Source organism: Amblyraja radiata, chromosome 12, assembly GCF_010909765.2.
Source record: "Amblyraja radiata isolate CabotCenter1 chromosome 12, sAmbRad1.1.pri, whole genome shotgun sequence".
NCBI lineage: Eukaryota > Metazoa > Chordata > Chondrichthyes > Rajiformes > Rajidae > Amblyraja > Amblyraja radiata.
In genome coordinates, this window is record NC_045967.1 from 33,203,655 (window position 1) to 33,224,278 (window position 20,624).

At 42.1% G+C, this 20,624-nt stretch overlaps 1 protein-coding gene across 2 annotated transcripts in view; it reads right to left on the bottom strand.

Moving 5' to 3' along the window:
• Positions 1–4,141: 4,141 nt before the first annotated feature.
• The window catches only part of hdac8 (histone deacetylase 8), an 80,126-nt gene continuing 63,643 nt past the window's right edge, over positions 4,142–20,624 (bottom strand). For both annotated transcript variants that reach the window (XM_033030425.1, XM_033030426.1), the window contains 4 exons: positions 20,251–20,423; positions 16,564–16,658; positions 8,667–8,772; positions 4,142–6,158 (listed from right to left, as the gene is read on the bottom strand). In XM_033030425.1, the coding sequence (XP_032886316.1) occupies positions 6,136–6,158; positions 8,667–8,772; positions 16,564–16,658; positions 20,251–20,423 (397 nt within the window). In that variant the 3' untranslated portion in view covers positions 4,142–6,135. The remainder of the gene's footprint in view (positions 6,159–8,666; positions 8,773–16,563; positions 16,659–20,250; positions 20,424–20,624) is intronic.

Consider the following 20,624-nt stretch of genomic DNA (forward strand, 5'->3'; position numbering starts at 1 on the left):
CCTCAGAATAAAAGGACATACCTTTGGAATGGAGATGAGGATGAATTTCTTAAAGCTATAGTCATGAATCTGTGGAATTCAGTGCCACAAAGGCTAAAACATTGTTTTTTAAAACAGAGATTGATAGGTTCTTGATTAATAAGGGCACCAAAGTTTATGGGGAGAAGGCAGTGAATGGGGTTGTGAGGGGAAAATAGATTTGCCATGATTGAATGGCAGAGCAGACTCAATGGGCTGAATGGCTTAATTCTGCTCCTATGTCATGTGGTTGAAAACAGAATGTAACCAAGCTGGTTAATTACAAATGAGTCCATTTATCACCCGAACATACAATACCAGATGTGATTGGCAACTATTGCTTTTATCACAGTAACCTAAAGTTGTTTCAGTCCATGTCATGCCTACAAACAAATTTGCTCAGTGCCATCTCTTTGTCTACACGATCTACATTTAACTAAAAAGAATATGTTGTTTGAAATTTGGTGCCTGGAGTTGTGTCGTTGCTTGCAAAGTGTGTAAAACAGTAGCAGTGCTACCTGTCGCTAGATGCTACAATGTTAAATTGGGATCATCTCTGCATTATGCATCAGATATAATGAACTGCTGAACAAAAGCCATGCATTCCACACAGCTTGGTGAAGTTCTTAGATTTCCTTATTATTTTGTATTTCATAGAAATCACATTGTGTTGTGCAAAATCCAATATTAAATGATCCAGTTCTAAGCAGAGTACCTCCTGAATGACAGGGTCTGTGATGTTTCTCTCTAGGACCAACTGTGTTGGACACTAATACAGTGCCTAAAACATGGTGACTCTTGTGTACTATTTTACACTGATACTTAGTATTATTTGACCTAATGTACTGGATTGTCACTGAACTGTAGGCAAAAAAGAATTTTACTATACATGTGACAAACCACCCTTGAACTATTACTTCTTGGATTTTCAGGAATGTTTGAGTGCCCTACTCTATTCAAAGGCGACTCATGCAGAAACAAAGTTCCACTGCACATTTAATCCTGGATTTGAGTGGCTCTGTGATGCAACGGTATAGTTGCTGCCTTAAAGCACAAGAGACCTAAGTTCAATCCTGAGTACAGGTGCTGTCTTTAGAGTTGGCACCTTTAGAGTTTGCATGTTCTCCCTGTGAGCACGTGGGTTTTCTCCGGATGATCCGGTTTCCTCCCACTCTCCAAAGACAAACTGGTTTGTGGGTTATTTGACTTTGGTAAAGTTGTAATTTGTTCCTGGTGTGTAGGGCAGTTCTAGTGTACGGGGTGATCGCTGGTCAGCGTTGATTCGGTAGGCCGAAGGCCCTGTTTTTGTGTTGTATCTCTAAAGTCTAAAGATTTTGAATGACTTATGATCGTGCAGGGCAGGTACAGTGGGAATTGGACTTCCCCCCGCCTGCTGTCAACACCTCTGATTACTCAATTTCTATAAAATATTTTAGGCTACAATTCCCACTATACCAGCCCTGCATCGATCAAAACGAAGAATGGGTTGAATTAAGCTGTGTGTGACATGCAGTTTCAAAGAGAACCCTCGCATTTGAGGAGCTCACACTTATCTTCGCCATCTGTGTACTCCAAGCAGAGTCCAATGACTGGCCAGACATACTGAGCAACCTGAGGGAACCCATCACTCTGCTGCCACAACTGTGATAGAAGACATTGGATCAGAATTGTTCAAAAGGGAACTGCAGATGCTGGAATATCGAAGGTACACAAAATTGCTGGGGAAACTCAGCGGGTGCAGCAGCATCTATGGAGCGAAGGAAATAGGCGACGTTTCGGGCCGAAACCCTTCTTCAGACTGATGGGGGGTGGGGGGAAAGAAAGAAGGAAAGGGGAGGTGGAGGAGCCCGGGGGCGGGCGGATGGGAGGGTGGGAGGAGACAGCTAGAGGGTTAAGGAAGGGGAGGAGACAGCAAGGGCTAGCCAAATTGGGAGAATTCTATGTTAATGCCATAAGGACGCAAGGTCCCCAGACGGAATATGAGGTGCTGTTCCTCCAATTTCCGCTGTTGCTCACTCTGGCAATGGAGGAGACCCAGGACAGAGAGGTCGGATTGGGAATGGGAGGGGGAGTTGAAGTGCTGAGCCACCGGGAGGTCAGGTAGGTTATTGTGGACTGAGCGGAGGTGTTCGGCGAAACGATCGCCCAACCTACGCTTGGTCTCACCGATGTAAATCAGCTGACATCTAGAGCAGCGGATGCAGTAGATGAGGTTGGAGGAGATGCAGGTGAACCTTTGTCGCACCTGGAACGACTGCTTGGGACCTTGGATGGAGTCGAGGGGGGAGGTGAAGGGACAGGTGTTGCATTTCTTGCGGTTGCAACGGAAAGTGCCCGGGGAGGGGGTGGTGCGGGAGGGAAGGGAAGAATTGACGAGGGAGTTGCGGAGGGAGCGGTCTTTGCGGAAGGCAGACATGGGGGGAGATGGGAAGATGTGGCGAATGGTGGGGTCACGTTGGAGGTGGCGGAAATGGCGGAGGATTATGTGTTTTGTTGTTCATTTGAAAAGGAATTCCTAATCTATTGATTAAGAAAGAACTGCAGATGCTGGAAAAATTAAAGGTAGACAAAAATGCAGGAGAAACACAGGGGGTGAGGCAGCACCTATGGAATGAAGGAATAGGTAACGTTTCGGGTCGAGACCCTTCTTCAGTTTGAAGTTCAGTTCGCCCCAAAGATGTTGCCTCACCCGCTGAGTTTCTCCAGCATTTTTGTCTACCTAATCTATTGATAATTATTTTTTTAAATGCTTAAATAGTTTTAGCAACTGTTTTAACTATATTTGCCAGTTGCCAATTAAAAATCTTTGAATGTCAAAGCCATTTAAAAATGGTGAAGCTATCTCCCAGATTTGACAGGAGGCCCTCCTACTCCTCTACCCTCCCAGTTTAGCCATGCCCCTGTGAAAAGAAGTCAATGCAATGCAGTCGTGTGGCCTCTGAATAACTGTCTGAAGCCTATTGACTGCTGAGTCTTCCCTGCTGAATGGTTCCTAAGGGTGAAGGGTTACTTTATGTGGTCAGGAATGTGCAGGCAAGTAGGTGCTGCAGGAAGCGACTCTGGGTGGCCAACTCGATTTACCTCATCAGGGGTCCATCCTACACCACATGGGGATGGAGGACAATGAACAAAACTGTAGTCCCAAGTGCAGGTCCATCCCAGGTTACCTGTACAACCTGTACATATGAATGAAGCTGCTTGGGGAGTCTGGTAACAGGCCTAAGAACACTGTAGCCTGCCCAACTAAATGTAATTAGACCCTCAATATTGGGGCATTGGCCTGAGAGGACACTGACAATGGTTCATTTATTCTTCTAATGAATTTAAAGAATTTTGCAGGGACAGAATTGCCTGCAAAAAGAATCGGGAGACCGGCAGGATAGATTGCCGGCTGCTCCAGGACTGCAGGCATCTTCTGCTGTGTGGGAGCAATATTGCTGCAATATCTGTATGGTTGCTTTAAACACTCTGGTTTAACTACACAATGCCCTAGGTTGGCCTGTGTTTTTATTTGAATATGTTGCTGGGTGGCCATATTTCTACTTGTAATCTGCTCGGGCTATGGACAGTTCTCGGAAATGGAACTCAGCGAGGACTTGTATACTGGTCCCAAACCTCAACAGTCAACGCATGCTCAGAAGCCATTTTGAACACTTTCAGTGAGCTTGCACTTAGCATCTGCTGGGCAAAAGTTCTCTACCAACCTGTCCCTGCTGTACTATACTGAAATACAACAGTAGAGATTCACAGCAAAAATGTGGTGAATGTGATCACTTCTCATATCTTGGAAGTCACCTCTTGGCGAACACTAGCATCAGCCATAAAGTTCATTTTCATCTTCACTCTGCCAAGCGAGCCTTTGCTCAATTGAGGGCAAGAATATTTAAAAATCAAGACAAAGGTTCTCTACCAACCCGTCCCTGCTGTAACATACTATCCTCCAGCAATAAAGATTTGCAGCAAGAACTGGGTAAATGTCACACTAGTCACAGGTCTCCAGTCTGAAAAACAACCTTCCACCATCACCCTCTGCTTACTTCCATGAAGGCAGCCAATTCTCTATCCAGTCAACCGTCTATCCCTGGATCCCAAGTAAAGAGCAACAGTTGGTATTTTTAATTAATTTTATTAATAACTATTTATTGTACATTTTCTGGTTACAATAAATCTGAGAAACAGCAATTGGAACAATGTAAAAAATACCATTTGATTTCAACCCTTAAACATCGATAAATTGAAAACTCAAACGATTGAGGTATAGTTAAAACTCTATGTTTAAAACATTTAAATAGGATCTGGTTTAAATAAAAGTTAAAAAAAATAGGCTGATGATATAAACAAGCTAGTAATTGAATGGATTCTTAAAAATGAACTGTTTCATTAACATGTGTGCAGAACCTATGACAATACTCACACAGCATTTTTTCCTCATTGCAATATATAAGAATTTCCACAGGAATGTTTCTTAGGGAGAGTGACATGATGGATTTTCAGGAATTGGAGTGCAAACATTGACTCCATCAGTTCGACTGAATCTCGTACAAAATGTAATCCATTCACAACACTGGCAAAATGATGGTGCAAGTAAAACTAGAACTATGCTTCTTGTTGTTTTTTTTCCTTCCTTTCATTAAATTTATTGCCATATCTGCTCTCTACAGTCATCTTACTTTCCAAATAATGTTGTTTTTTTTGTGTGCCTTTGTCTTTTGGTTTTAATTCTGCCCGAGATTTACCTTAATTGCATCCTAATCCACATTCCTCGCACAAGCAATACTACAAAAAAACTGATCGTCTAATACCTGCATGTAGATAATGGTCATGCTTGCCAAAATCACTGGACAATGCATTCCAAAACTAATTCAATGTGACAACCACAGAAACATCTTTAACTGACGGGACACTTTTTAAGCAAGTGTTCGTATTTTCTGCGACGACTCAATTTCTATAACATATTTTTACGACTATAAGCGGAGTGTATCTATAATTCAGCAGAATTGCAAAAGAACTGTAAACAATCTTTTTTCAGAAAATGTTCAAATCGTGAATTGATGACATACTTAGAAATAATTGGCGAAATGATGATGAGATTGGTGGACTCACCACGGCTGATGTATGAAGGTGTTTATCTCCACAGGGCAATAATGACTAAATGTGTTCTTTTAACTGTGCTGACCATGGAGGACAGGTCTCCTATATTATTAGAGTCAATACCAGCAAACAGCCAGCACTTAGTGGTTAATATGGTTTCTCTTTAGGTAACTTTGGTTCTTTACTGTTGGGCTCTGTAATATTTGCCTGGCAGTAGTGAGTGACCATGACTGCTATTAAGTTACAAGAAAAGAGAATAAACTTATAGGAGTAATGTCCAGAGAAAGGACCAATGTTAAGTCTTTGCTTGAAATTTTTTTCCACAATTCTGGCTCTATGTAGCCTGCACCTTCTCCAGGTGCTGTGGTCCATTCCTACAAAATCTGCATTTTCTCACCAGCCAGACCTCTTGAGCGGCAGATTCAGCCTTGAATATTTTTCTACCAACTTTGTTTGAGACCCTAGGCCTCAATTTATCGAAGGAAATTGTTACGTGATGAGTAGAAAGCTAGAACGCATAAATCCATGTTTCCCATAAAGAACATTACACTGGAGTACAGGCATTACAATGTTATACTGATATCCGAGATCTTGATTTTTTGTTTTGTTTTAGCCATTTCTCTGCAGTGGAAGAAATTAATTAAGTAAAAGCTTTTCCAATGAACCCCAAATATTATTTTAATTCCTGCATAAGTAATTGGCAAGATCTTTGGCCAAGCGGAAATTGAACTGCAACTCTACGAAAGGTCACAATTAAAAAAAACAATTAAGAATTAAGTAAAAATATTTACAACGAGGTTAACAAACTAAGCCCCAATACAAGATACTGCAATCTTGGAATAGTGAATGATCTTTCCTCCTCAATTGACCAAGAAAGTGTTAACTGAAGTTTCAAGTTTCAATGAACATCTGTTGTCCTGGAACTTGCAAGTAATTTTGACCGAAGTCTCCCCTGCAGCTACAACAGGCACAGACTGCTCTCAGTTAAAAGGCTTCTTCAGCCTTCCGCTCATTCCCCATCACATATTAAATTACATTCTTCAGATTTCCTGGAAAACACATACAAAAACACAATATTTTTACATAAACTTTTAACCTCCCTGGTTGGTAAAACTCACAGATTAACTTCTTAAATTCCCCCAAAAATGTACCGCCAGGTCTCCTTGAGCAGACCCAGCTGTACTTTTGTTGTGTCAGAGATAAATGGTCTTGATGAACATTAAATCATATAATCAAAACAGGGTTTTCTTGAGAAAGATTATTTTTGAACAACTACTAGATAGAGATCAAATGTTGTTTTACTGTGAGTGGATCAGAAAAAAGATCAGTTATGGATTGGACCCATTTGCAATTTTCCTGAGAAGATGGAGATCTGTCTGCGGACAGACATTGCTTCAATTTTTCACATAGCATTATTTAAAATATTCATTCCAATTCAGATCCAGGAAAATTCTCAGGTCTTATAATGTACACACGAAGATTAATTGTATTCAAAAATAATTTTTTTTCATTTATTGATATCAGTAACACCCAGTTAACCATTTTCAGCCATATTAACATGTAATAATGACCAAACTTAAATTCTGTAAGTCCCAGTGAATTTCCACAAATTTTCAATCTTGTAAGCATCCATATTTAACAGCTAATAATGAACTATTATAATTTAATTACTTAAACAAGTTATTATGATGTTTTGCTTTGCACTCGTAACACTTTTGAATTCGTGCTTCTGCGGAAATGCAAACTCGTGAATTTGATTATATTCTAAACAGGTTAGCCAATTACATTTCCTGTTTAGTCTGAATCCATTTATTGCCCACTCCTAATTACCCTTGTGAAGTTGGTGATACGTTGCACTTCTTGAGTCAATACAGATATTGCAGTGAATTTGATTCCAAAATATTGTTAGGTTCCAGCACAGAAAGCAGAAATTTGAGGCGGTGACATTCTTGTGCACTTAATGCCACCAGACATAGATTCAGCATGGAAATAGGCCCTTAGGCCCAACATGTCCCAGCTATGCTAGTCCCACTAGTCTACAACATGACCTCCCAACTTATATAGTCAATAGTCTGACTGATGAAGGCCAATGTGCCAAAAGCCTTTTTGACCACCTTATCTACCTGTGACTCGACCTACAAGGAACCATGCACCTTTCAAAGGGTAATTTTCGAAGCAACACAGTGGCACAGCCATGGAGCTCATGCCTCCAGTGATCCAGGTTCAGTCCTGACCTCTGGTACTGCCATGTGGAGTTTGCATGTTCTCTCTGTAACTGTATGTCTGCATCCATTTTCAACACCCCTTTTTGCAATCTTATCGATTTTATTATTCCTACAATCCCACCGCCTCACCCACCCCCAAAATTCTACACACGAGGGCAAATTCACATGGCCAATTGCCTACACCTGTGCATGTTTGGGATGTGGGAGGAAACCAGAAGACCTGGAGGAATGTTGAAAATTGATGCAGTCTCAGTGGGCCGAATAGCCTGCCCGTTCTTTCTCTCTAATACCCCATGACGAGATAGATCATAATACTGTAAAGGCGATAGTGGATATGAACTTGATATGGTCGATGGGGTACCAAAGAAGGGAGTACTTATTCTTGGATGGTGATTAGATTCTCGAGTGTTGCATTCATCGAAGTACAGTGAAAAGCTTTTGTTGTGTGCTAACCAGACACGAGAAAGATATTACATGATTACAATCGAGCCATCCACATTGTACAGATATATGATAAAGGAAATAACGATTAGTGCAAGATCAAGTTCAGTATTGTCGAAATAAAGATAGTCTGAGGGTCTCCGTTGATAGGTATTCATGATATGTGAGAGGATAGCAGAAAATATGGATTTTAAATGAGACAAGAGAAGCAAAATGTGAAGCTTAAAGCAGGAGAAGATAACAGAGCCTGGGAGATCAAGCTTCAATAATGTCCAGATGGACCAGATGGAGGAGGTTTAGCTGGATGGGGAAGAAACCTTTAGAAGGAAGGCAGCTTTCTCACTCAGCCAGGTGTCCATGCAGGCCATATCAGAATAATCATCCATAATGTGCTCATAGACGGCAAGGACTTTGTTCACAAGTGAACTCACATTCTGAAGATTGATGCTGAAAGGGCAGTTGGTAGTCTATCCCTTAGCAGAGTTCAAAGATTAAGCACTAAGTGAGGTAAACTGGACATGAATGCAGCATTAGTCTGCAGCATGTATGCTGGGTAGGACGTAAAACAAGAAACTGCAGCTGCTGGATACAAAAAAAGGCATAAAGTGCTGGTGTAACTCAGTGGGTCAGACAGCATATCTGGAGAATATGCATAGGTGACGTTTCTTCAGTGATCGTTGGCTGGGTAGGAAGGTTGGCCAAAGTACTGGACAAGTCACCTGGCGTTGTTGGTTATAAGGCAGAATGAGTAACTTATCTCTGAAGGATCTGACAGAATTTCTCTGGCTGGTCATGGGCAATATTGCTGCAGAAATCTGTGCTAAATCCATTCAAGAAATTTGTTTCTTTCAGTCTGCTTATCCCAATTTACTGAGAGTTTCTGCAACTCACCTCTGATCGTATTAAGCAATTGTTCAATCCGCTGGGGATCATTCTCATCAGTTCTGCAGCTTTGTGTGATTTCTAGTACGTAATCAGGCCCATATTCTGTAAAATACTATGAAAATAACTAGATGAATAATAGTATTAAAAATCTGCAGGTATATTATGCTTCGCTTCAATCTTATTTTCAAAACCCAGAATCAATTATGTAATGTAATCAAACTAGAACAAAAATACAGGCTTGAATCTCAATTGAGGAACATACATGAAATATACTTTGATGGTGCAGGTCTCAATCAGCAAGGATGAAATCGAGTTTTTTTTTTACTGTTGTCTGAATATGCAGATTAAATTACAATCTTGGCATCTTTCCGTTTAAATATACTTTATTTTATGTTGTATGTTGATGTTAATATGGGTAAGTTTCATTGTCCATAGAAGTACCTAGAAGTTAGGAAACCAACCGCCAATATTCTGAAGTGTTGGGAATTTTTACAGAGATAACATTGAATCTTAAAGTGTTTCATTATAAATTATCTAGTGTAAAATGTTGTAGGTCTTGCTTGTCTGCCATTCATTTAGGTTTTACAACAGACTAACACAGGACATTTCAACCAAGAATTCAGTGTCTTAAAGCAACCTCTCATCTAAGTTAATAATTTCCATCCACACAGAACAACCCAAGCTCATTATTTGTGCTGCAGGTTTGGAACGGGCAATTGTGCATGACGATATTTTCTGAAGTAATTGCAGGAAATGCCAACTTGTTCATTGTTTGGGTGTTGATAAATAATTAAGTAACTTGAGGTTCAATGCAACTGGAACTAATTATATTCAGGACAATAGAGCTGTAAACCCAACCAGAGATTAGTAGTGCAGAGTTCAGACTGCACCATTTCACTCAGTCTCTGTTCTCAGGTTAGTCATGGTTGCTACATTTTCAATGAGAAATGCATTGTAAGGGAAGCTTACAATTCTTACTCTGGCTTGAGTATCACACTTCCATCCTAGGTAGCCAAGTTTATTATCAGTCTAAAGTGAGAGAATAATCTAAAGAAAGCATTTGGCTTAATTATAATCTGACATAAAAAAATCTCTCTGCTTTGGCTGTATATCAAGTTGGCCAATTCTACGATGAAAAGTGACCTCGTCAGCAGTATAGTCCACAGATCAAGGCATGCACGTGGTCCATCTGCCTGAAAGAGCAAACTGAGAGATGCAAAAACAGGTATATCTCAAAAGACTTCCAAAGAAGAGATAAGTTCATGCCTAACAAAAAAAGTGGTGGCTCATTGAAGGTGTGTGACAAGAAGAATATTGCACTTGTTAGATCCTTCCACACCCCAAAAAAATTAGATCTATCCATTTGCAGGTTAAATTGCAAGGTCGGATTCAAAGTTTAAACAGGACACATTAAAAATTCTTCAGTTCCGCATCCAGAGGCTAGAATACCAGAGCCGTGAAAGTCACCAAGATGTATAGGAAGGAACTGCAGTACCACTAGGGGCGTTGCATTGATGACAGCCTCTGCCTACAGCCTGTTTGTTTTTCAATCTTTTTAAAAAATTTTAGTTAAAGTCTGTTTTGGGGGGAAATTTTTGACTTTTCTATGTGGGGGAGGGGGGCAGGGTAAGGGGGAAACTGTTTCCCAGTCGCTTCCTGGTGGGGACGCGACTATTTCTCCGAGTCGCGTCCTCGCGGCCTACCACCTGGATCGGAGCGGCCTTTCCTGCCGGGGACCGGAACCGGACTAGAGCTTCAACAGCAGCGGCGCGGCGCTGAATTCACCGCGGAGCGGGCGATGCCTACCCGGATCGCCGTTTGGAGCTCTGGAACGTTGGGCCGCTGCTCCAACATCATGGAGCTGCGGTTTGGGAGAGCGTCCATCCTGGGGCCCTTTGTCCTGGGGCCCTTTGCCGAGAGCCGCCAGCGTTGCATCTCCGCCCAGCGCGGCCTGCGGACTTTGGGAGCCGCGGACTCCGGTAGGAGGTGGTCGCCTCTGATGTCCAGGCTGCTGAGGAGGCTCCCCAGCCCCGACGTCGGACTTCCATCACCCCGGCGAGTGGGCCTGAACATCGGGCCGCACGTAGCGGCGACTGCGGAGGGCTCGGGGAGGCCCCAACCACGGGTGAACATTGGCGAACATTAGAGGAAGATGACTGACTTTGGTGCCTTCCCTCACAGTGGGAAACTTTGATTCTTCTGTGCGGGGATGTTTTTATGTTAAACTATCTAGTGTCGTGTTCTTTATTTTTATTGTATGGCTGTATGGTAATCACATTTCACTGTGCCATCTGGCACATGTGACAAATAAATGTATCTTTTATCTTGTATGCTGGTTTAAATCGTTGATAGACACAAAATGCTGGTTACTCTCAGCGGGACAGGCAGCATCTCTGGAGAGAAGGAATGGGTGACGTTTCGGGTCAAGACCCTTCTTCAATCTTCAACAAGACAATGCTTTACTTAGAGAATGTGCAAATTATAAAACTGAGTACTGTTCACATATTCATAAAAACATTTTAGATAACCAAGAAAATTCGAGTGGTGCTCTACACCCTGTGCAAGATTGACTGTAAATAAATTGAATTCAAATTGGTGCTCTGTAAATAGTTTCCCCCACCTAACACGAGGAAGTGCCAGTTCTTTCTGTACAGGTTGTGACGTAGATTCTCCATGGGAATGGAGCAGTCAATTTCTTCTCAGAGTTCAATCACTGGTTAGTTCTAAATATGCAAACTTTGCTGAGGTAAAATATTTTTAGCTTAAAAAAACATGCTCACGATGAATAAAAATTGCTGTTGGTCAAAGCACAAAAGACCATTATTATTATTTGTACTGGAAATGAAACTAAAATCATTGGATTTCTCGACCATGTCTCCAAATGTTGGGTCACTTCACATCCCAGACTTGATTTTAGGTTCACTGACCACACCCGCCAACACATTTAACACGTAACACTTCTTTGTCCTACTACAAAAAAATCTTAAACATCCCACTCGCTATGTCACTTAGCCTGTCAACTTCCTGATTCCAATGCGTTTCTTACATGTGACAGAGACCATCCAACTTGCAATCTCAGTCATTACCCTTTATTTCCCAGCACAAAGGCCCAACCTTCTAACACATTTCATCCCATTGATGGCAACAGAACTTTCCTGTTTAGTTTGGTCCTTTCATAAAATCTTCTGTCAACTGAATATTCTCAACTAGAACTAGTTTACGTGAGACAGCAACATAGCATCATTTCTACTCTCACTCATATAACACATTGAACTTTCTTACAGTAATATTTAAAAAATCATGAATGCAGAGAATGTTCATGTAGTCTGAACTGCAGACTATTGTTCGTATAGTCCGAACAGCAGTGATATTCAACAAGCTGTATCATTTGACCACTGTTGCATTCTTTGTCACCTTTGCAAATGTTACCCAAACAAAATAAAAATTCATTTTGCGACTTTAAATGAGCTACCCTGTGTTGAAAGATAAAAACCTCTAACTCTTATGGTATGACTTTCTCTTTGCTGGCAAAAATTCAAAGCAACCTTTCACTTGTAAAGTTATTCAGAAAAGAGCAGCATTGGCTCAATGGGATGGTGAATGCTGTTTGTGGTTGATATCCATTTGAAGAACTCTTCAATAGACAGAATATCATTGTCATGCATGAATATTGTGATAGAAATCTGTGAATAACCTGGGAGCCAATATATGTTGCATAGTGTACTGAAATACATTTACAATCTGCAAGTCCCTTCCTCATCTGCTTTACAGCCTATTGTGCAGGCCATTCATTCTATGTGAATAATTGTAAAACTGTATTTCGAGATGTATTTGCTTTTGTCTGTATATTCCTGGAAGCACTGATATTCAGAGGCATTCCATAAAGGACATTTGATGCAAAATGACCATTAATATATTCTGATTTTACAGTGAACTCAAATTAGTATGGATGTCGACACGTCAGAACCAGTTTTCAATTCACACTCTATATTTTTCTATTTTCAATCTTTTAGGCAGTCTAAATTCTATCTTGCATCCAACCAGCTGGATGGTCAAATTGGTAGCCTTGGCAAATTAATTCCACCACATGTACTCAGAGTTTTCTTTATACAATCCTAAATAACCCTAACGCATTCGTATTTAATAGATGAGGAATTGAAAAGACAAACATATGCCCCATCAGCTGGTGTTGCACATCTTAACATCCAACTCATTACAACACCATGCTGCCCATAACACAGTTTCAGCTACTTTCCAATAATCTTTGATCTTCCTCCAAAACTCAGCTTCCCACACAGATGCTCATATACCCAGTAAACCAAAACAAGACTTTCTAAATGAAATGTCAGAAGGGCACTGAGTGAAGCTGCACTAACATTTCATTAGGATAAGCAACAGAAACTGTGACGAATGCTCACTTCACATCCGTCAGAGGTTACAAGCTATAGTTAATTTATTGCTTTTTCCTGTCTGAAGACAGGAGCCAATGGGTGGCACCAACAATGGCTGCCTCCCTTTCTTCTTCGTTGTTTTTTTTAGTATGTATCAAATGTATGTTTTTAGTATTCTTTAGCTTATTTTATGTGGGGGGTGGGGGATACTTTTTCTAATCTCTTACCTCGACGGAGATGCGATTTTTTTCCGTATCGTATCTCCGTCTGCACTGCGGCCTAACATCGAGGAGTTGGCGGCCTTTGCTGGAGACCGATTTCGAGAGCTCCATCTTGGAAGCTTGTGGGACTTTAACATCGAGGAGCTCGCGATCCCTTTGCCAGGGATCGACCTCTGAGCTCTACCACGGGAGCTACGGACTTTAACATCGTGGAGCCTGCGGTCTCTGGTCAGAGACGGACATCGGGAACTCCAAGCCACAGGAATTTCGATCGCCCTGACGCGGGAGCTTCGATCGCCCCAACATGCTGGCTTAGATCGCTCCGATGGATGGTTCGACTGCCCCGACCGTGGGAGAAAAATGAGGGAAGAAGATTAGACTTTATTGCCTTCCATCACAGTGAGGAATGTGGGGAATGTTGTCGATGTTTTATGTTATTTTTATGTAGTTGTGTGTCTTGTTGCTTTTTTAGTATGGCTGCATGGTAATTCGCATATCACTGTACCTTAATTGGTACACGTAACAATAAAAGACCTTTGAAAGCTTTGAATTATTTCGCGTAGAAAATTATAATTGCCCTTTACTCATACATGGCATGCAGGTGGGCTGACAAGACCAAAATGTTATTGTCCATGACTAACTGCATTGAAGATGACAATAACAAGCTGCGTTTCTGTTGTTGTCCAAGTGGTGAAGTTGTTCAAACTGTGTTGGCTACGAAGTTTCACCCAGCAATGATAAAGAAATGCTTAATCATTTATAAGTCAGCATAATTCAGATATCATTCAGATGTATGGGGAAGGGAATGCACAATGGAGGTCTTCCAATGTGCCCAAAGTAGAGGTTCGGTAAAAGAAACACGAGTGACATTCTGCAATGTATTTTGCAAATGGTACGCACTGTTGTCAGTTCAGTGGTGCTGGGAAGAATGAATGTTCAGGGAGGTGGGTAGGCCCCCAATCAAACATTTTATTTGTCTAAGTAAGAATCAACATTCTTGAATTTTGTTGGATCTGTCCTATGCACACAAGTAGAGTGTCGAATCACACTCCTGACTTTCAGCGTGGACTTTTCCATCGTGCAGCGGGGGCGAACCCTTGCCGGGAGTCACCAGAAAGGAGTGCTCCGATCGCTGGCCTGGTGACTTTGGCTTCATGCTTGTGGTCTGTGGAGCTTCTAGCTGTGGGCGTGGCATGGACTTACCATCTGGAGTCTGGGATCTCTCACCGGGGATCGCTGGAGAAGAACTCCGACTGCCGGCCTGCGGCCTATAACATCCTGAAGCCTCGATCTCTGGTAAGAAAGTGGGTGATTCGGGCACTCCAAGCCACGGAGTGTGTTCGACTGTCCCAACGTCAGAAGTTCGATCATCCCGACGAGAGGGCCTGTACATCCGTCCGTCCGTAGCGACGACTAGGGAGCGTTTATGGCCCCGACCACGGATGAACAAAAGAGGAGGGCTGACTGAACTCTGTTGCCTTCCACCACAGTGAAGAATGCTGTGGTGGATGTTTATGTTAAATTCTATTATGTATTGTATGTTCTTTTTTTTCAAATGTATCGCTGAATGGCAAATTCATTTCACTGTACCTTAGTTGGTGCATGTGATGAATAAATTTGACTTTGACTTGTGCTTTGTAGACCTGGATCAGTCATTTGGCACAGTGTAACCAGTTCCGACCTGGTCCTGTCACCAGACTACTTAAGGGGTTGGTCCAGTTAAGTTTCTGGTGAATGGTAATGCCCAGCTTGATGATGACAGGTCACTTGGTTGTGAAAATAACGTAGAATGTTGAAAGTGGTTAAACACTTTGTTGATGGAGATGGTGATCGACTAGAGCATTTGGCAAATGTTTCTTGCCACCATCTATCAGCTCATGCCTACGTTGCCTCAGGCCCGTTGCAAGCAGACGTGACCGGCTTTAATATCTAAGGAACAGAACATCACCACTCAAACCTTTATGTTTGAAATAACAATGTTGATGAGGCAACTGAAGATGCCCATTCTAAGGACAATGACCTGGAGAACCTCCGACAGAAATGACTGACCCAATTAACAACCAGATCCATCATCCTTTGTATAAAGTATGATTCCAATGAATGAAGAGAATGAAGAGTCCCTTGCCCAGAGTAGGCAAATCGAGGACCAGATGACATAGGTTTATGGTGAAGGGGCTCGATCATTATGCACCTAGATTTTGGTTGCACCTGCTGCTTCTCCATGCTCTTCTACATTCAACAATGGTTGGTCTGTAATAGAAGATAGGAGGTGACCAATCTCAAGAATGCCTTGTTAAATTGCCGAAACAATTTTGAATCTTTTCACAGTGGTTGTGTCATGGGAAATTATAAAGTGTGTTGATGGTATGAAAATCCTCTTGATAAATGTGCTTTGAACACACTTACCAAGATTGACATGGACAGATACATTTGTAGACTGCCGAGGGCGAGTTGAAGTAGCTTCACCCCCCATAATATGTGGGAAGGAACGGCAGATGCTAACTTACACCAAAGATAGACACAAAAAGCTGGAGTAACTCAGCGGGTCAGGCAGCATCCCTTTTTTCCCCAGAGTTCAGCCCTCACAATGGTATTTTCAATTACCTGCTGCAGACGCAGTCTGTATCTAAATACCTCAAAACAGCCCGGCTGGACAGTGACTCTATCAGCATTTGCAGTAGTTGTTGAAGTCACCCAACAGAGTACATTCTGCACCCTTCCTACATGCCCTGTTTCTTCTGAGTAATGCTCAACATGGAGAGGCAGGTGCAACTAACCAGAGTGTTACTTTGCCCATCTTAATGTTGGATAAATCCTAAATCAGAACACCAAGATTTATTAAAACAAGCAATTTGTGATTAAATTCAAATTTTGCTCATGACACACACCTTTAAGGGCAGTAAATATGTAAACGCCTATTCTAGTAAACCAAACAAAATTAAACTGTAACAATTTTGCGAACACACGTCTGAAATGTTTTATTTCTATCATCATGATTTTGTACTTATCAAAAGAAAAACATATTTAAGGGTTTAAGGGTAGGGTTAGGACAGGAATGCTAAGAAATACCTCAGTAATTATTAGGGAATGTCCAAATTATTTGTTAACGTATCAAACAGTTTCCATTTATTTCAGTTCAGTGCAAGGGAATCATTCGGGGAAAATGAAGAAACAGTGCATTATTGTTGTGTTAACATTTGACTACAAAGCTGCATTCAAAGTCAAATCCCCGGTTTGATTAGTTGGAATGACTCAGTTGTAAGCAAGGAAAAAAGCCTATTGCAGTCTTACCTCATGATCAGGAATCTCTGAAGAGATAGTTTTTCCCAGGATAATGGCAGTTAGGTATGTCCAGCACCGTGCTGTGTTAGCATGGTTATAGCCCCCTGTCACCACCAGAAAAACAAACCAATGTAGATACATCTTATGAGACAAAGCCAGAACTGTAAATATTAGTTCTTATTTTAATACTACTTCACTACCATATTATGTATTAAAGTAGGTTATCTTTGAAGATACATTGCCTATCAATTATTTTGTCTCTCTTCTTTTTATGCTTTAACATATATTTTCTGAGCTGGCACAATGTGTTAAATCATCAACACATGGACATGCAGTAGATCTTGTTTTGTTTTATCCCTCCAACACCTGTGTGATTCATTAACTGTCTTAATATCAAACAGAAATGTTGAAGAAGCCTTCACAATAACAACCTATTATGCTGTCACAATATGGGTCTGTGTCTGCTGTGGTTTACACTGTGAGCTACTGATTTTAATTATATCTTTGTAGACAACTGCCAAGTTAATATCAATGGTAGACAAAATTGTTGAAGAAACTCAGCGGGTGCGGCAGCATCTATGGCGCGAAGGAAATAGGCAACGTTTCTGGCCGAAACCCTTCTTCAGACTGATGCAGGGTGGGGGGGGCGAGAAGAAGAAAGGAAGAGGAGGAGCCAGAGGGCTGAGGGAGAGCTGAGAATGGGAGGAGACAATAAGGGCTACCGGAAATTGGAGAAGTCAATGTTCAGGCCGCTGGGGTGCAGACTGCTCAAGTGGAATATGAGATGCTGCTCCTCCAGTTTCCGTTGGTGCTCACTCTGACAATGGAGGAGGCCCAGGACAGAAAGGTCGGATTCAGTATGGGAGGGGGAGTTGAAGTGCTGAGCCACAGGAAGATCAGGTTGGTTAATGCAGACCAAGTGGAGGTGTTCGGCGAAACGATCGCCAAGCCTACGCTTGGTCTCACCGATGTAGATCAGCTGACATCTAGAGCAGCGGATGCAATAGATGAGGTTGGAGGAGGTGCAGGTAAACCTCTGTCGCACCTGGAACGACTGCTTGGGTCCTTGAATGGAGTCAACGGGGGAGGTAAAGCGACACGTGTAGCATCTCTTGCGGTTGCAAGGGAAAGTGCCCGGGGAGGGGGTGGTGCGGGTGGGAAGGGAAGAATTGACTAGGGAGTTAGTTACGGAGGGAGCGGTCTTTGCGGAAAGTAGACGGCGGGGTGATGGGAAGATGTGGCGAGTGGTGAGGTCACGTTGGAGGTGGCGAAAATGAAGGAGGACTATTTGTTGTATGTGACGGCTAGTGGGGTGGAAGGCGAGGACTAGGGGGACTCTGCCCTTGTTCCGAGTGGGTGGATGGGGAGAGAGAGCAGCGTTGCGGGGTCAACTCTCCCTCCCATTCCGAATCCGACCTTTCTGTCCTGGGCCTCCTCCATTGCCAGAGTGAGCACCACCGGAAACTGGAGGAGCAGCACCTCATATTTCGCTTGGGCAGTCTGCATCCCGGTGGCCTGAGCACTGATGTCTCCAATTTTCGGTAGCCCTTGCTGTCTCCTACCCTTCTCAGCTCTCCCTCAGCCCTCTGGCTCCTCCTCTTCCTTTCTTCTTCCCGCATCCCCCCACCCTGTATCAGTCTGAAGAAGGGTTGCGGCCCGAAACGTTGCCCATTTCCTTCGCTCCATAGATGCTGCCGCACACGCTGAGTTTCTCCAGCAATTTTGTCTACCTTCGATTTTCCAGCATCTGCAGTTCCTTCTTGAACAAGTTGATATCAATCCATTCTTTACCAAAATAACTAAATGTTTGATTGTTTTCTAGAAGTGCTTTTATTTCCTGTATGAATTGTGAGACTGACAATCTTTGCATACTTTCAATTACAACTGAGACATCTACCCATCCTCTCAGTGGGGTTTGTAAAGCTAAGCCACATCAAGAAAGGGGAAATGTTAAAGAGAATAAAAACAAGGACACCAGCCCTCTTTTATTCTCTCCTCCTCTTCCCTCATCATCTGCGCATGAAGATTTGTTTGTGCCAGACCTCTACCACTTTTAACATTCAACCTAAAACACCATCCTCCATTTGTACATGGCTGGAGAAATATTATGAATTGAGATTTGTAAGCTACTGTATAGTCTTTCTGATGAAGATTTATCTCAAAAACATCTCAAATGAATTTATATCAAGGGTAGGTGTGATACCACCGCAGTTGGACGAGTAACGGGTCATAATATGTCAGAGTACAGGAGGGAGATTGATTATCTAATTGAGTGGTGTCAGAACAACTATCCTGCTCTCAATGATAGTAAGGTCAAGGAAGTAGACTGTTGAATTTGGGAAGGGTAAGCAGTGAAACCATGAACCTGGCTTCATCGAACGGATAGCAGTCGAGAAAGTCAACAGCTTCAAGTTCCTGGTCATACGACTCTGAGGATCTTTCCTGGGGCCAGTACATTGATGCATTCATAAAACTCATCAGCACCTCTACTTCCCAAAACGATTGAGGAGATTCAGCATGTTGTCGATTAATTTCTCGAACTTGCAAAGATGTCGGGCAGAGAGCACACTGACTGGTCACATCGGGGCCGGAGTGGGTAACCCAAACACCCAGCAACAAAGGAGGCTGCAGAAAGTGGTGGATATTGCCCAGTCTATCACAGGTATTGACCTCACCACCATCAAAGAGATCTACTGTTGTGTCTGGTATCCGATTGTGATGAGCTTTTTCCAGTTTCTCCCTTACAAAATATTTATTTTAAGGGTGGACCCAATTCACCTAATGGGAACTGAGTAAGAGAGAGATATAAAAAAGACAAAGTGCTGGAGTATCTCAGTGGCTCAGGCAGCATCTCTGAAGAACATGGATAGGCAATGTTTTGGGTCAGGATGTTTCTTCAGACTGATTGTAGTAGGGAGGGAGAAATCTGGAAGAGAGGTGGGGCGGGGGGCAGGTGAAGGGGGGACAAAGTGTGGCAAGTGTGGATACAGGTGAGAAGGGATTACAAGCTAGTATTCAGTAGGAGAGCAGGTGCAGCAGGGATTTGTCGATAGAAATGACTGATCGAGCAAGTTGAAATGGCTAAATGGTGGCAGTTATCAGCACAGTAAGTTTGTGGTCTAACATATTAATAATGCAAGGTTGCTGGACCTGGGGAATAGGCCAGGCTTATACGAGTAGTATTAGAAAATTTGAGCCAACATGATATATAAAAGAAACTGAAAATGCTTGAAAAAGCCAGTCAGGCAGCATCTTTAAAAACAGAAAAGAATTAATGTTTCAGATGAGAGATTCTTCATCAAATCTAAGAAAGAGAAAAACAAATTAGTCTAAGCAACAGTGATGAATGAAGGGTTGGGGGAATAGAACAAAAGGAAATGTCTCTAATAGAGTGAAGGCATATGGCAGGTGAAACCAGGCTGAGCTAAAACAACTGCGTAATTTGTTGCTAATGTAGTTCTGGCATACTGGGGCATGCCTAACAGACCAGACTGTACACAGACTTCACTCCATGATGACATAATTATACAATTACTTGGAGGTTTTTGCTTAAAAAAAATAATTCTAGCTGTCAAGGTATACATACTTATTTTGATCCTCTTTGTTCCAACCAACAATATAACAGAAGCGTATCTATTTGCAATTACTTCCATATTTAATAGCAAACATCCTTTAGCAAAATGCAAATGAACTCACCTCCTCCCAAGATCAGAGTTGGCAACTCCCAGTTCAGTATGTAACGCAGGCACTTTCCCACTCCTACTGGTGTCAGATTAAATGAGCACATGGGGTCTCCAGCAATGGTGTCTGCTCCTAGCTGACACACTACTGCTTCAGGGTTAAATGAAGAATAAACCTCTTTCAACACACTAGAGAGAAATAAATAATGAACAGATATTAGGGGGTAATAGATATGTCCTGCATTTAATGTATCAAAATCATATATATTCAGTGACTTTCTCATATTCATTTGGTAGGAGACACCTATCTTGACTACTACTCTGAATCCATTTATGTGGTCAGCCTGTCATCAAAACTATACCAGATTGATTATATCTTGTCCATACTAA